The 14,899-nt window shown below is 50.3% G+C and overlaps 1 protein-coding gene across 2 annotated transcripts in view; it reads left to right on the top strand.

Moving 5' to 3' along the window:
* The window catches only part of SEMA7A (semaphorin 7A (John Milton Hagen blood group)), a 65,431-nt gene extending 50,774 nt beyond the window's left edge, over nucleotides 1-14,657 (top strand). For both annotated transcript variants that reach the window (XM_043987337.1, XM_043987338.1), the window contains exons 8-14: nucleotides 49-233; nucleotides 1,510-1,618; nucleotides 1,910-2,108; nucleotides 9,365-9,483; nucleotides 9,638-9,798; nucleotides 11,297-11,355; nucleotides 12,322-14,657. In XM_043987337.1, the coding sequence (XP_043843272.1) occupies nucleotides 49-233; nucleotides 1,510-1,618; nucleotides 1,910-2,108; nucleotides 9,365-9,483; nucleotides 9,638-9,798; nucleotides 11,297-11,355; nucleotides 12,322-12,689 (1,200 nt within the window). In that variant the 3' untranslated portion in view covers nucleotides 12,690-14,657. The remainder of the gene's footprint in view (nucleotides 1-48; nucleotides 234-1,509; nucleotides 1,619-1,909; nucleotides 2,109-9,364; nucleotides 9,484-9,637; nucleotides 9,799-11,296; nucleotides 11,356-12,321) is intronic.
* The last annotated feature ends 242 nt before the right edge of the window (nucleotides 14,658-14,899 follow it).

Genomic DNA, 14,899 nt, shown 5'->3' with positions numbered 1-14,899 from the left:
CCCCGTCCTGGGATAACAGCCCCGTCTTCTCCTTTTCCTCCTGGGCAGGGGGACCGAGGAGGCATGAGCTCTATGTCTGCCACCAAGTGGAACACCTTCCTGAAGGCCATGCTGGTGTGCAGCGACCCGACCACCAACAAAAACTTCAACTGGCTCCAGGATGTCTTCCTGGTCCCCAATGCCACAGGAGACTGGCGGTCCACCAAGGTCTACGGGGTCTTCTCCAATCCCTGGTGAGCTGGGGGTGGGGGATGACTGTCTGGTTAGTTTGGCTGTGGCCACGAGCTAAGCACCGGCTGGGGGTGGGGCGCCTGTTGAGTGTGTGGGGGGGGGAGGCAGGGATCTGTTAAATGGGTGCTCAGGGAAAGGGATGAGGGCTCAGATAGAGAGTAGGAGTCTCAAGGGGGGAATGGGGGTCTAAAGGAGGGGACAGGAAGATTCAGGAGGACTCAGAGAGGGGATAGGGAGAGTCTCAAAGAGAAAGATTTCAAGGACGAAGGGGATGAATGCTCAGGGGGATGAGTTTTCAGTAAGGGGGATATGGGGCTCAGTCATGGGAATAGGGGTCCAGAGGGTGAGGGTGGGGGCTTTTGGAGAATGGGGCATCAGGTGGGGAGACAGAGCACTCATTGAGTGCATGAGGGCCTTAACTCTCCCCTCTACCCCCTAGACCTTTCTTTCTTCATCTGTAAAATAAGGGAGATGGGCTAGCAGGCTCTGAGGCCTCTTTCAGCTCTAGAATTGTGGTTCTGTGACCCTACGGGGCTCTGAGCGGGATGGCTGCCAGTTCTGGGTCACTAGCTGCGCTCTTCTAAGGAGGTGAGGTGAGGTCATGCCACCCCTTCTGCTGCATTGGCCTCTTGAGGGGTGTTATCACACCAGGCTCAATTACTGTGCTCAGCTTTGAATTTCTGCCTCTTAATCGCTCTAATCGATTGAAAACAAGAAAGAGTGTGTATGGGCGAGGATATAAGGAGGTACGGAATCTTTGGTGACGGGGGCCTTATTTATATTGCTCATGATTAGATCAGAGTCAGAATTCCAAGGACCTGGGAGGAGATGGGAAAGATCCAGCCCTGGGACCGAGAGCTGCCGTGGGTGCCCAGCTCTAAGGCCTAGGGAGTCGGGCTGGGAGCAGATGCCACCCTGCCCTGGGCAGATGGCATCCACTGAAGTCATAGATGGCACACCATGTTCTATGCCCACTGAGGATGGGGTCTAGATACTCATCTGCCGGAGATGCCATTGAGGGAATCCTACGTGGGTAGGAGGCCAGATTGCAGGATGCCCAAGGTCCTTTCCTATGACGAGACAAAGAAAGAAAGGCCTTAGATTATAGTGGAAGGGGGGTTAGGTTACCCCTGAGCACAGTGAGGCCCTGAGGGCCGATGTGGTTGTTGGTGATGATTGTGTGACTGGGTTCTCCCTGAAGCTGGTCTAGCTGTTTAGATGTGACCAGGGTCAAGGGGTTGACCCAGCCACTGAGGCAGGGTTCCATGCCTCCCACAGGAACTACTCGGCCATCTGTGTGTACTCCATCGGCGACATAGACCGAATCTTTCGAACATCCCCACTCAAAGGCTATAGTGGGACACTGCCCAACCCACGGCCAGGCAAGGTGAGTGTCAGCTCCATTGTCCTTTCCCCCTCCTTCACACACAGGAATAGAGTACTGGGCTTGGGATTGAGGGAGGCCTGAATTCTAAACCTGCCTGTAACACTTAGCAGCTATGTGACTATAGAATCACTTAACCTCTGTGAGACTCAGCGTCCTCATCTATAAAATGAGACTGGCAGGATCTCTATGTTGCCAGGCTCAAACAAGCAAACACTGATGCTGATCCAATGTCCTGCAAACCTTAAAGACAGCTGACTCGCCACTAATCCGTGTCCTTTTCCCTTGACCTAGTGCCTTCCAGACCCACAGCTGACACCCACAGAGACATTCCAGGTAGCTGACAGTCACCCTGAAGTAGCCCAGAGGGTGGAGCCTTTTGGGACCAAGAAGACTCCCCTCTTCCATTCTAAATATCACTACAAGAAAGTCCTGGTGCACCAAATGCAGACCAGGAATGGGTCCACCTTTGATGTTCTCTACTTGGCCACAGGTGAGGATGCTCTTTTGGGAGGAACTGTCTTTGACTTTATTCTCTATAATTTTATTTTATTAACTAGTGATTTGGGTGAAGACATGAATGACACTCTTAACAAATTCAGGTGCCACAGAGCTAGCAGCAACAGCTAACAGCTGTATAAATCAGGATCCCCAAATATCTCATGATTCCAGAACACTGAACTAAAACTAAGGACATAAAATTGGATGGTGATCAATGTAAAGCCCCTTTCTTGTGTTCAAGAAATCAAATGTACAAGTAGAGGATGGGGGAGATAGGGTTAGATCTCAGATTCTATGAAAATGACTCTGGGGGTCTTAGTGGACTGCAGGTCTGATGAGTCCGCAGTAGATCGTGGTGGCCAAAAAAATCCTGTTGCCTAAATAGAAATGAGGTCTAGTGCCAAGAAGACTTTCGTCTTTCTGTACTCTGTTTTGACTTGACCGCATTTCAAGTTTTGTATTTAATTCTGGATGTCATGTTTTAGGAAAGACATTGACAAATTGGAACATGTCCAGAGGGCAGCCGGCCTGGTGAGGGGACTGGAAGTTATGCTGTGTGGGTGGGGTTCAGGTGGAGGCCTGGAAAAGAGAGGACTTAGGAAGGACATGATAGCTGTCATTAAATATTTGGAAGGCTGTCATACGGAGGAGACTTGTTCTACCTTGTCCTAGAAAAGCAGAATTTAGAGTCGTGGCTAAATAACAGCTTTGGAGAAGCCAATTTAGGTTCAGTGTTAGGAAAAACTTACTGCAGATTAGAGTGGAATTCATCCCAAGGTGGGAGGGGCTAAATGGCCGTTAGCCAGGGAAGTTATAGAGGGGATTTCTGTATAGCTAAAGGTTGACCTATGAGCATCGAGATGGCACAGGGGATAGAGCTTGGAATCAAATTTATCTTCATGAGTTCAAATCCAGCCTCAGACACTTAGTGACCCTGGCCATGTCACCGAACCCTGTTTGTTAGCTTCAGTTTCTTCATCTGTCAAATGAGCAGGAGAAGGAAATGGCAAACCAGGCCAGCCTCTTTGCCAAGGAAACCCTGAATGGGGTCAGGAAGAGGCAGACATGACTGAACAGCAAAAGTTAAAACTAGAAGTCCTAGGGGCAGCTAAGTAAGTGGTGCAGTGGATAGAACACTGGCCCTGGACTCAGGAGTACCTGAGTTCAAATCCAGCCTCAGACATTTGACACTTACTAGCTGTGTGACCCTGGGCAAGTCACTTAACCCCAATTGCCTCACCAAAAAAAAAAAAAAAAAAAAAAAAAAAAAAAACAACTAGAAGTCCTCTCCTCCTCTGAGGCAGGTCCAGAAGGGAGGGTCAGACCAAGCTGAGGATTTTCATTGGCTGGCCCCCTCATCCCTGTCTCCTGGCTTCCTTTGAGTCCCAGCTAAAATCTTCCCTTTTCCAGGAAGCCTGTCCTAATCTCTTCCAATTTAGCCTGTTTGTTTGCATATTTTCTCCCCTCTTAAACTGTGACCTCCTCAAGAGTAGGGACCTTGGGGCAGCTAGATGGTGCAGTGGATAAAGCACTGGCCCTGGATTCAGGAGGACCTGAGTTCAAATCCGGCCTGAGACACTTGACACTTACTAGCTTGTGTGACCCTGGGGAAGTCACTTAACCCCCATTGCCCCGCAAAAAACCAAACCAAACCAAATCAAACCAAACCAAACCAACAAAAAAGAAGAGTAGGGACCTTTCCTTTTATCCCCAGTTCTTAGCACAGCATCAGACACATAGTAGGTGCTTAATAAAAGTTTATTGACCAAGCCACTTCCTCTTCCTCATCCTCATATTCCAGTGCTTGCCGTGTTGTGTGCAGGGTTCTTTGATGGACCTTTTCCATGGAGGAGGAAGGATAGTGCGAATGAGTACACCTCCTTCCCTGGAGAGTTTAGAAAGTGCTGGAGGGCTTGAGCAGATAGATGAGACGCTGAGTCGCCACTTGTAGAAGAGGTGGTGGAGAGGATTTCTGGGCAAGTAAAGGTTAGGCCAGTTGACCTCTGAGGTGCCACCCAACTCTTGGGATTCTCAGAGTCTGAAGCCAGGGCCGTGGACTAAATGGTCTCTGGACATTCATGAGCTGCCCTGGAAACCCTAGCTAAATGCAAATACAATCCTCAGGGGTAAAGCCCAGCAGTGGTTGTGGCTGCTGCCGCCGGGCCCATGAGGACAGAGAGGATCCTGGGACGGCTACCAACCAGGGACTTAGCTTGGTGCCAGGTACACAGTAGGCACTTAATAAATACTTGTTGACTGATCTCTTCTGTCAGGGCAGCACCTTGTCCTAACCCGATTCCCCTCTCCAGAGGGCAGAGAGGGTTGGGATGGGGTTGGGGAAGAGGTTGGTTTGGGGGGAGAGCCAACCATCAGTACTTCAGGCTCCTGGGACTTCCAGGATTAGGGTGGAGAAGTGAAGCTTGCCTGGGCAGTTGTAGGAGATCTGCTCTGCCACTAGGCTTCTTCCTGCCCCTAGACCTTGATACATGGGCCTGGGGACTGGGTCTTATTGTCCCTTTCCCCAGGGAGTCAGTAACAATAATCTGAAAGCTTCCTGTCCGTTTACTTCTTCCTCCCTTCCTCCCCCAGTCAAAATAGCCTCCTTGGAGTTTCCTTGCATAGGACGTTCCATCTCCTGGCCATGCCTTTGTTCTGGTCGTCTGTTGCCTATATGTGGAAAGCTCTCTCTCCCCTTTGTCCACTCAGAACCCCCAGTTTCCTTTAAATCCTACCCCCTACAAGAGATAGTTCCCCGATTTCCCCAGTAGCTAAGTGTTCCTTCCCTGATCAACTGACAATCAATGAGCATTTATGAATGTATTTAATGAATTCAGCAATAAAGAATTAAACCAATAAATTTAATAAATGCAACACAAATTCATTATAATTAATTTTATAATTACAGTGTCTTAAGCTCTAGGGATACAAGTACAAAGAATTAGACAATCCCTATTCACAAGCTGCTTACATTTGAATAGGGGAAACCAGTGCACATAAAAATATATATGGCATAAATATAAGGGTAATAAAGACATATATAGAGGTAGTTTGGCAGGGAGGGCTGTAGCAGTAAGCGGGGGTGGGGGGGATCAGAAAGGGCTTCATGCATGAGATGGTACCTGAGATGTCTCTTACAGGGTGAGAAGGTGGAGGTAAGGAGGGAGTGCCAACCAGACATGGGGGATGGCAGAAGTAAAGGAATGGAGATTGGGAACAGAGACAAGTCCCCTTTGTCTGCACAAGAATAGGCTTGGGAGAATAATGTCCAGTGGGGCTGGGAAGGTGGCTTGGGGCCAGGTTGGGCAGGGGTTTGAAAGCTAAATAGAGGAATGTCTATTTTACGTTCTATCCTAGAGCCCATAGGAAGCCTCTTGAGCTGGATCGATAGGGGCATAATTGCTTAACTGTGTACATGCTGTCCCCTCCTTAGCCCCCAATCCCTAGAATGGAAACCCCTCGAGGGCAGGGATTATTTCATTTTGTGTGAGGGTCTAGCACATTAGAGGGATTTCATAAGAGTTTGTTGAGTTGAACTGAGTTGAATTTAGCAGAAAGAAGGCAGTAACTACAGCCTCCTTTCTCTCCCCTCCCTAATCCCCCCGGCCTCAGGGCAGAATTTCCCTTAGGTGACTAAAGGGCTTCAGTTGAATAAGGCCTCTGGGGATGGCTTATTTTTATAACGAAACTTATTTTTACCGTACACTTACGGGGATTGTTTCAGCTGCGACATTGTCTGATTTCCTCCTATTTACAAGCCTCAAAGTTCTCTTTATAGCGGCCAGGAAAGCCAGAAACACTCATAGAGTCTATTGTTTAGCCTCCTGGAAAACGGGTCTGTGAGGGGAATTGGATTCTTTCTTTGACAAGGCCAGTGAAACGTTACACGTTATAGGAGGAAGGACAAACAGAGTAGCCAGTGCCCTTCCTGACTCTGAGCCCCCACCAGAATTCAAAGAACCTCAAAGGAAACAAGATACAGAGACCTTGTAGATGGGCCAGGGTGAGGGCTGGGCTGTTGTGGAATAAAGACCATGAGTCAGACTCCTGGCCTTCTGATCAGCTGTGTGACCTCGGACAAGGCCTTGAACCTCTGTAGGCCTCAGTTTCCTCATCTGAAAAATGGGAGAATGGAGCCAGAGCCTAAGATTATAGATTCATACATAGCAGAGGCTTGAGTGAATCAAAGCCAAACTCTCTCATCTTATTTTTTTTGTTTTTTCGGGGCAATGGAGGTTAAGTGACTTGCCCAGGGTCACACAGCTAGTAAGTGTCAAGTGTCTGAGGCCAGATTTGAACTCAGGTCCTCCTGAATCCAGGGCCGGTGCTTTTATCCACTGCGCCACCTAGCCACCCCCCAAAACGCTCTCATCTTACAAAAGATGAAGCACCTCCAAAGAGGTTTATGGATTTGGCTAAGGTCACATAGCTTGTAAGGACTGGAGCTGGGATTCAAACCCAGGTTCTCTGACTCCTAAGGCAGGAGTTTCTAATGATCTCTTTCCAGATCATTCTAGCATTCTAAGTTTCAACATTCTAGAATTCTAAGATTCTGTGAACAAAATCAGCCAGCAGCAGCGGAAAGCCCCTCCCTCATCAAGCAAATACGGTGGGGCCTGAGGTTATTTTGTTGGGAGAAAAGAGAAAGGAAGTAGAACCCAGAATCCCCTCGAAGACTGGTGAAGGGAGAGTGTCTAAGTGATGAGAACAGCAGATCCCTGTGTGTCCACCCAGGACAAGCTGAGAGGGAATGAACTTGAACCCGCAGCAGGAAGAAGCCGGCCTAAGTGCCAGGAAGAGACGCCTAGCTTTCACCATCTGCCATTTCAATTCAATTCAGTTCAGTTCCTTTTACCAATGTTTATGAGCCTTCAGATACTGTGTCAGGTTCTGGGGTCATAGAGACAGCAAAGAAAATGTTCCTGCTCTCAGGGAATTTTCCTCACGTTGGAGGCAAATAACACAAACACAGACAAATGAAAAGGAAACATGAAGTAAATGCAGAGTGATTTAGGGAGGAGAGAGAGCAATGAAGCGGCACCTGAGCTGATGAACCTTGAAGGATTCTGGGAATTCCCAGAGGCAGAGATGGGGAAAAAGAACATTCCAGGGCTGGGTGACAGGGAGGTAGGGGATAGCATAGGAGGGGAATACTCAAGGGGGCCGTTTGGAAGGGCTAAGAAACCCTGACGTGATTAGAGAGAGGCTGGTGACTGTTCCAGTTGAGGGATGCGATGCTCGTGTAGGGATGCTTTGAGTGCAGCCCAACCCCTACTCTGTGGGTTACAAAGTAAGGGGCAGGGCTGAGATTTCAACCACCAGTCTCACATCCCTCTTCGCTAGGTTTTACTTCAGACATCACCGTTTGTGATTTTGATTCGATTCAACCTGAAATAACTCAACGTGACAGACATTTATAATCACTCTTGACTTGGGGATTCTGTGGTTCTAAGAGTGAAAGTGAGGTACCACTGAGTCAGACCTAGGTCTAGATGCCCCCTTGTTGTTTCCAGCTTCCAGGACAGGCTTCCTGAAGTGATTTCTTCCATCTTGAATGCAAGCACTTGATCTCTGGTCCTCTTCCAGGATTGTCAGACAAGGAGGTCCTACTTGCCCCAGTTTTTTATCCCTACCAGCCTGATCCATGTCTGACCTGAGCTAGCTCCATCTTCTGGGTACAATTTTTACGGTGAAATCAGCTTAATTGGGCGTGGAGTTCCTGTGGAGGATGTAATGAGCTTTCCAGCTCTCTGCATTATTCTCTGGGCTATCCAGAAGCAGCTGACCTGCTCATATTGTGGAGGAACAGGCCCGCCAGCCCTCCCCAGCCCTCCTGTTTCAATGACATCCCCACCCCCACCCAATCTGACTTGCCCTTTCAGTTCCAAAGCTTGGTCATTGGGCCGGGGCACAGATCAATGGGGATCAAATGGAGAAGTCATCAGACTTGTTCTTTCAGTCTGGGGGAGGGAAAGAGGCCCTGGGAAGAGAGAGGAACAAGAGCACTATGTTAGGTGAGGTGGACAGAGAAAGCAGGGCTCTGTTGGTGAAGTAGGACAGATGGCTGTGTCTTAGAGGTGGGAGAGGTGTGGGCTGGCCCAGAATCGGGGGTTGGCCAAGGTGACCCCTAGTAGTTTGTTCTACTCTGACCTACTGGGTCAGAGAGGGCCTAGTGGTTCTGGGTCCTGCTTCTGTATTCACTCATGTCTGATCTCATGCCTCTTGGCCCCAGTTTCTCATCTTTAGAATGATGGGGGAGGGGGTCTTGCTACTGGCCTTTGGAATTCTGACATTATTTCTTTAAGCTCATAGGATTTAGAACCAGAAGGGGCCTTGGGCATCATCGAGTTCAATCCCTTTATTTGATAAAGGTGGAAAGTGAAGGTCATGGAGGTCAAGCAGAGGTAGTTAGAGAGTGGGGATTGGAAGCCACATCTTTGACTTGAAATCTAGGGTTCTCCCAATATCATAATGATTCCATAAACTCAGTAGCTGAAAGCAGCTTGACACCTGATCCAGGAAGCACTTGGTGTCATAGGATGCTAGATTTCAAGCTTGAAGAGACCTTAGAGATCACCGGCACCCCTCCACCCGCCGTTTTGCAGATGAGTCCCAGAGAGGTGAAGTGATTTGCCCCGGGTAGTAAGGGGCAAATCTTGGATTTGAACTCAGGTGCTGTGACAAGTTCCAGACTCTTCTCGTGGCCCAGTGTGGATGCCCTAAGAGGCTTTGCATGTACTGTTTATGAGTCTGTCCCCTCTCCCTCCCTCCAATTAGGAACTCTGTCCTGGAAGGATACCATTCACCATCACTCCCGCCCCCCCCCCCCCATCAACCCAAGCTGACTCTAAACTTTCCTGCTCTCTGAATGGTCCTCTTGGGTGGAGGGCCCAGGGACATTGTCCCCCCACCTCCAATCCAGACTCTACACGCTCCCCTCCCCCACCAGCAGTCCTGGGAGCTGAAGGGCCTGAGCTCATTACTCTACAGAGATAAGGGCTCTCTTGGCTTCTCTGTTCCATCTCCTACTCTTCTTTCCACTCACAAGACAGATTTTCCACCATGACACCCACACACAGTGCTCTTGACCCATCCTGAGTCATGTAGGGTTAGCCTAGTCTAGAGCAAAGGGGGTTGGGGCTCTGAGGCACTGGATGGCTTTCCCCTAATTCACCTCCTTCCCCTTTCCGTCTGTTTCTTTCCCTCTTGGTTCCCGCCCTCCTCCCCACCTACCCCCCTTTCTCTCCGCAGACAAAGGAACAATCCATAAGATGGTGGAATCAGAACACGAGGCCTTTAACATCATGGAAATCCAACCCTTCCGTCGCCATCCAGCCACTATCCAGTCCATGACGCTGGACAATGTTACGGTGAGGCCCTGCGCTGGTGCTGTCCGCGCCTGCTCTGGGTTGGGCTTTGGCTAATGAAGTTCAAGGTTCTGAGCCCCCAGACTCAGCTCATTGACCTTCCCACCCCCAGCCTAAGGAAGTGCCCTAATAGCCCGGGGCCTTCTTGCTCTTTCAGATGAAACTGTACGTGAACTCTCAGTGGGAGGTCAGCCAGGTGCCTCTGGACCTATGCAGCGAGTACCGAGGGGGCTGCCAGGGCTGCCTAATGGCCCGGGACCCTTACTGCGGCTGGGACGACACACATGGCCAGTGTGTCTCCATCTACAAGTATAAAGGGTAGGTGTGACCCCTGACCCTCCCCCAGGTGTTCATCGAGCCTCTCAATTGGATGCACCAGATTCCTTTGACCATCAAAGATATTTGCCAGCCTCTTGCATGTGGACAGACAACCCCTTGGCTTTTCCAGGGCTGCCCCGGGGGATAGGCATTCCAGGGATTAGGAATACTATTTCTTAAGATGACTTTTTATTGCTACCTTTTGTTTTTATGTCACCTGCATTTCCTTTTATATCCTTTCCCCTCCTTCTTTCCAAAGAGTCGTCCCAAATAACAAAGAATTTTTTAAATGATTTTTTTAACTAATGAGGAAGCAAGCCCATATAACAAAGGGTTTTTTTTTTTTAAGTGAGGCAATTGGGGTTAAGTGACTTTCCCAGGGTCACACAGCTAGTAAGTGTTAAGTGTCTGAGGTCGGATTTGAACCCAGGTCCTCCTGACTCCAGGGCCGGTGCTCTATCCACTGTGCCACCTAGCTGCCCCAACAAAGGGTTTTTTTAAATGAACAGTACCCAGACCCGCTATGCCTTCTGTGACCCAGTATGTCAGAGTGGAACAGACTGCTAGGGGTCACCTTGGCCATCCCCCTGCTTCCAGGCCAGCCCACACTTTGTCCTAGACTGATCCAAAACTAAAACAAAGCCGTCCTTGCCTCAAGGCATTTCAATTCTTCATTTTCTCTCTTCCTCACCAGGCAGTGTGGCACAGTGGGCAGAGAACCCAGTTCTCAGTCAGGAAGGCCCTGGGTTCGAGCTCTGGCTCTTGTATATACTGGTTGTGAGAAGCTGGGGAAGTAGCTTTATTTCTCTGTGCCTCAGGTAATTTATTAGACTGGCACAATCTGCATGGGAGGAAGGAGTTTTCTTATTGCAGTTTCCTGTAACATTGGAATCATAGGGGCAGCTAGGTGGCGCAGTGGATAGAGCACCGGCCCTGGAGTCAGGAGGAGTACTTCAAATCCGGCCTCAGACACTTAACACGTACTAGCTGTGTGACCCTGGGCAGGTCACTTAAGCCCAATTGCCTTACCAAAAACAAACAAACCAACCATTGGAATCATAAGTCCAGTTCTCCGCGCCCTCCCCACCAAAAAATCTCTGTTACCAGAGAGACATAGCTTAGTGCATAGGGGACCAGTGTTGGCATCAAAAAGACCTTGGTTCAAGTCCTACCTGTGAGATATACTGACCTGGTCATTAAATGTCTTAATGCCCCTTTCGATGCTCCAAGACTTATCGGAAGCCATTGCTGTTCTGGCTTCACTGCTCTCCGTTTGGGGGACCTAGAGGAAGAGGGGCTGAGGCATTCTGAGAACCCCTGGGGGAAAGACAGTGGAGGGCCTGGTCCTGGCACAGAGAGGGGGGCGATGGGGCTGGGCGCTGGCAGGGATGACGCAGGCAAGATAAAGAAATACACACCATTGTGGGGGGGTGTCAGCTGCGCTCTGGGGTTTTCTCCCTTACTGCTTGTGTAGCCTGTTGTACCATCTGTTCTCTAGGCCTGTGTTACAGTCTCTGGGTCCCAACGAGCCACATACAGAATGTCCATCTAAGTTGGGTAAGTCATACCCTTGAGTTTGGGAGAGAGCCAGGATTTTGCTCTCAGGGAATCCCTGGTTGTAGGATGAAGGAAGGAAGGAAGGAAGGAAGGAAGGAAGGAAGGAAGGAAGGAAGGAAGGAAGGAAGGAAGGAAGGAAGGAACAAACGACGAGTAGATGCAAAAGCATTGATTTAAGTGCTTACTGTGTGCCAGGCATTATTCGAAATGCTGGCAACAGAGACACTACCCTTTTGGGGCTTACACTCTTAGAATGGGAGACAGCACATATGGTAGAATGGGGTTGACTGGAGAAGAGGACTGATCCACAGACTGTGTGTTTGACAGAACCTTCCCAGAAGCACTGGTTGTGTTGATTTGTCATTGAATTGACTGCACCATTGGATTCAGAACTGCAGAGACCTTAGGGACCATTTAATCTAATCCCCCCCTCATTTTACAGATGAGAAAACTGAGGCCTCTTGAGGTACAGTGATTTTGCTCAGGTTAAGACTAGTAAATGAGTCCAAATACCATGGGAGCCTGTCCTGAGGCAGCCCTGTGTGTGTGTGTGTGTGTCCATGTCTGTGTCTGAGAGGTTGGGGGTACACACAGGCCTATCCTCAGTGTAGGCTCACTGAAGAGATGCTTCTCCATGCTCACTCTAAGATCCTGATATTGGCTCATCCAATATCACTGGTGTGGGATGAAAGGAATGCCAATCTCTCAGTCTCCCAAAGGGGTGTGGGATTGAAGGGGCCATCTGGGGCTGCTTGAAGGGGACTAGGAAACAGTGAGCTGCATAGGTGGCTCAGTGGTTCAAATCCAACTTCAGACCCTTAACTGGCTAATCACCCTTCAACCTCAGTTTTCCCGTTTGTGAGGATAAAGTAGATGATTATCGTTAATTGTTTTCAAATCTGAAGTTACCATACAAATGCTAGTTGTTGTTGTTATTAATTTTTATTATGATTATTTCCCCTCCAGAGAAGGGCTCTGGTGAGGCACAGAGTGTCACCCTGGCCCGGAATTCTCGATACTACCTGACGTGCCCCGTGGAATCCCACCACGCCACCTACTCGTGGCACCACGGAGACAAGAAGGTGCACCGCTGTGAGCCCGGCTGGCAGAACTCAGACTGCATCTTGTTCATCGAGAAGCTCACCGATGAGCAGTACGGGCTATACCGATGCAAGGCCGAGGAGGGCACCTACAGCCGCATCGCTGTTCAGTGGGAACTCCGCAAGGAGGCCACTGCGGAGCACCTGCTGATGGGCGGCAGCGAGGGGGGTCCAGGCTCCCTGCTCTGCCTCAGGCTTCTGTCTGCACTGGCTGTTTTCCTCCTATTTCAATAAGGATCCCTCCTCTGCTCTCAGACCCCCTTCCCAACACCTCCTCCTCCTTCTCAGGGTGTGGGACTTTGTGGCTTGCTCTTGCCCTCCTCTGCCACTTCTGGGGAGACACCCTTTGCCCCCCACCCTCCCCAGGTGCCTCTCACAACTGCTACAGGCCCAAGCCTTGCCTTTACCCCTGGGGGCTAGGGCTGGGGGAGCACAGAGCTTCTCCCCCACTTTCTTCAGGGGAATGAACATTTCTGAGCCATAGGTCTGCTTGGGAGGCATGGGGGGTGGTGGGGGGGAAAGGACTTGGGACAAAAGGAGAGGGGTCTGGTCTTGGCTGCACGTGGATCCTGGGCTTGTGAAGAATCTTCCCGGAGTGGTGGTAGGAGGGGGTATGGAGAAGTGAAGAATGTAGGAGAGAAAACCACCAATGAAGAACAAGACTGCGAAGGGAGTAGGGATTGTATCCGGGACATTCTCCCTTTAAGAATGTTTAAAAGAAAAACAAGTCTCTCTTCAGACATCACGGGAAGGAATCATCCACCAGAACTGAACGGGGGTGATACAGGTGCAAGAGCTGGACTGGGGGTGGGGTGGGGGCTGCAGGAGGCAGAGGTATTCCCCACCAAGGTCCAGAGGGAAGAGTTTGCCAAAGGTGAATCATACTTGGAAACTATATTGACTCTATGCATTGGGTGTGTATGGGTGAGGGGTGGGAGGGGGCTGGACGGAAGGAGAGGGGTCAGGCAGATCCCTGGCACTTGGCCTTGCCCTACCTCCAGGGTCCTTCTGTGCCCTAGCTGCCAGAGCTGGCCTCTGATCCATCCTGCCCCTGCCCATGCCCCTCTCTTTACCTGTGGGGTCCAGGACCAGCTGGTGTATCCCCAGGGAAGGGCGCGCCACCAAGCAGTCCAGGGTGGGTCCCTTCCCCTTTTGGTGGGGAAGGGGAGGGCCCTTTGAAGCTTGCATGTTTATCTAGGGATGTTTCCTTTCCTGTGGGAAAGGACTTTATTTGTATTTGTTTAGCTTATTTTAAGTCTGACAACTTCCGACTGCATCCAAATGAATCTTAAACAATGTTGGGAAGGGTGGGGGTGGGGGTGGGGATTAGGTGTCCCAGCCTAGGGCACCTGGGGTTGGAATCCTTATATGAGAAGGCTTAGTTTAGGGATAGAGGGAGGGAGGGAGAGGGTGGGGACAGAGGGGAGGAGGACTGTCTGCTGAGATCTTGGAGGCCTTGGGGAAGACTTCCTGGGCCCGGACTTGTAGCCCGGAGGAAAAACAAGGAGTTGGGGGTTAGGCTCAGGGCTAAGGAAGGCTGGACAAAGAAGGGTGTTGATTTGATCGGGGAGACAGTCCCCAGCCCCAAGGAGCCCCAAGGCCTGATGGGAGAGACCATTTAAAGTAGCTCTGGAGTCCCCTCAGAATGGCAGTCAGAGGGGCAGGTATTCCCTGTGACTTGGGAGTTGAGGGAATTATTGGGGGAAAAGGTTGGGGGTGGGGTGGGGTGGGATGAGAATGAAGGAATATAATCGGTCCCAATTTCATGGTGTTCATTTGGAAGGGGCTTGGTCCTCATGGGTAATGAGGGCTTGAGCCCCTGTTGGCCTTTGGAGTTGAGGGTTGGGGGGCAGAAGGGGGGCATCCCATTCTAATCCCCTCTGTTGTCCCCTCCCCAAGGACTGTGCTTCCATCCGGGTTCATGCCTTCAGCTCAGGTCATATTCTAATTTAGGATAAACTGTGAATCCCAGAAGGAGCTCTCCCCGGGGCGGTGGAGGCTGGAGCACCCGCTCCCCAGGGGTTTGGAGCAGGGGCTCTCAGTGCCCTTGGTCTGTCATTTCAGTAGCAAGCCCAGGCAACCTTCTTCCTCTGTGCCCCATGGGCCCCAGGCCCGGGAATCTGGCCACCTTGAGTCTGCTATGTCTCCTCTTGATGCACTTTAATAATGTAACATATTACTAATAAACAAGCTATTTATTTACCTGTGTCTGGTCATTGACTGGCAGAACACTGTCAACAGAGGCCCCGAGGGCTGGGGGGGGCACTTCCAGGTCAGGGGTCTTCTGCCAGGATCAACTCCTCTCTTCACCTCACTTGACTTCCCTTGCCCTAAGGTCAGGAGACCTGAATTTTAGATCCAGCTACGTCCAGGCTTTTATCATGTTATATTCGACAAGCCCCTTCACCTCCTGGGCCTCAAATTTTCTGGGATGATATTATTTG

Source organism: Dromiciops gliroides, chromosome 2 (assembly GCF_019393635.1).
Source record: "Dromiciops gliroides isolate mDroGli1 chromosome 2, mDroGli1.pri, whole genome shotgun sequence".
Lineage (NCBI taxonomy): Eukaryota > Metazoa > Chordata > Mammalia > Microbiotheria > Microbiotheriidae > Dromiciops > Dromiciops gliroides.
Note: the sequence above shows the minus strand (reverse complement) of the source record. Positions and strands in the feature narration are given on the sequence as shown.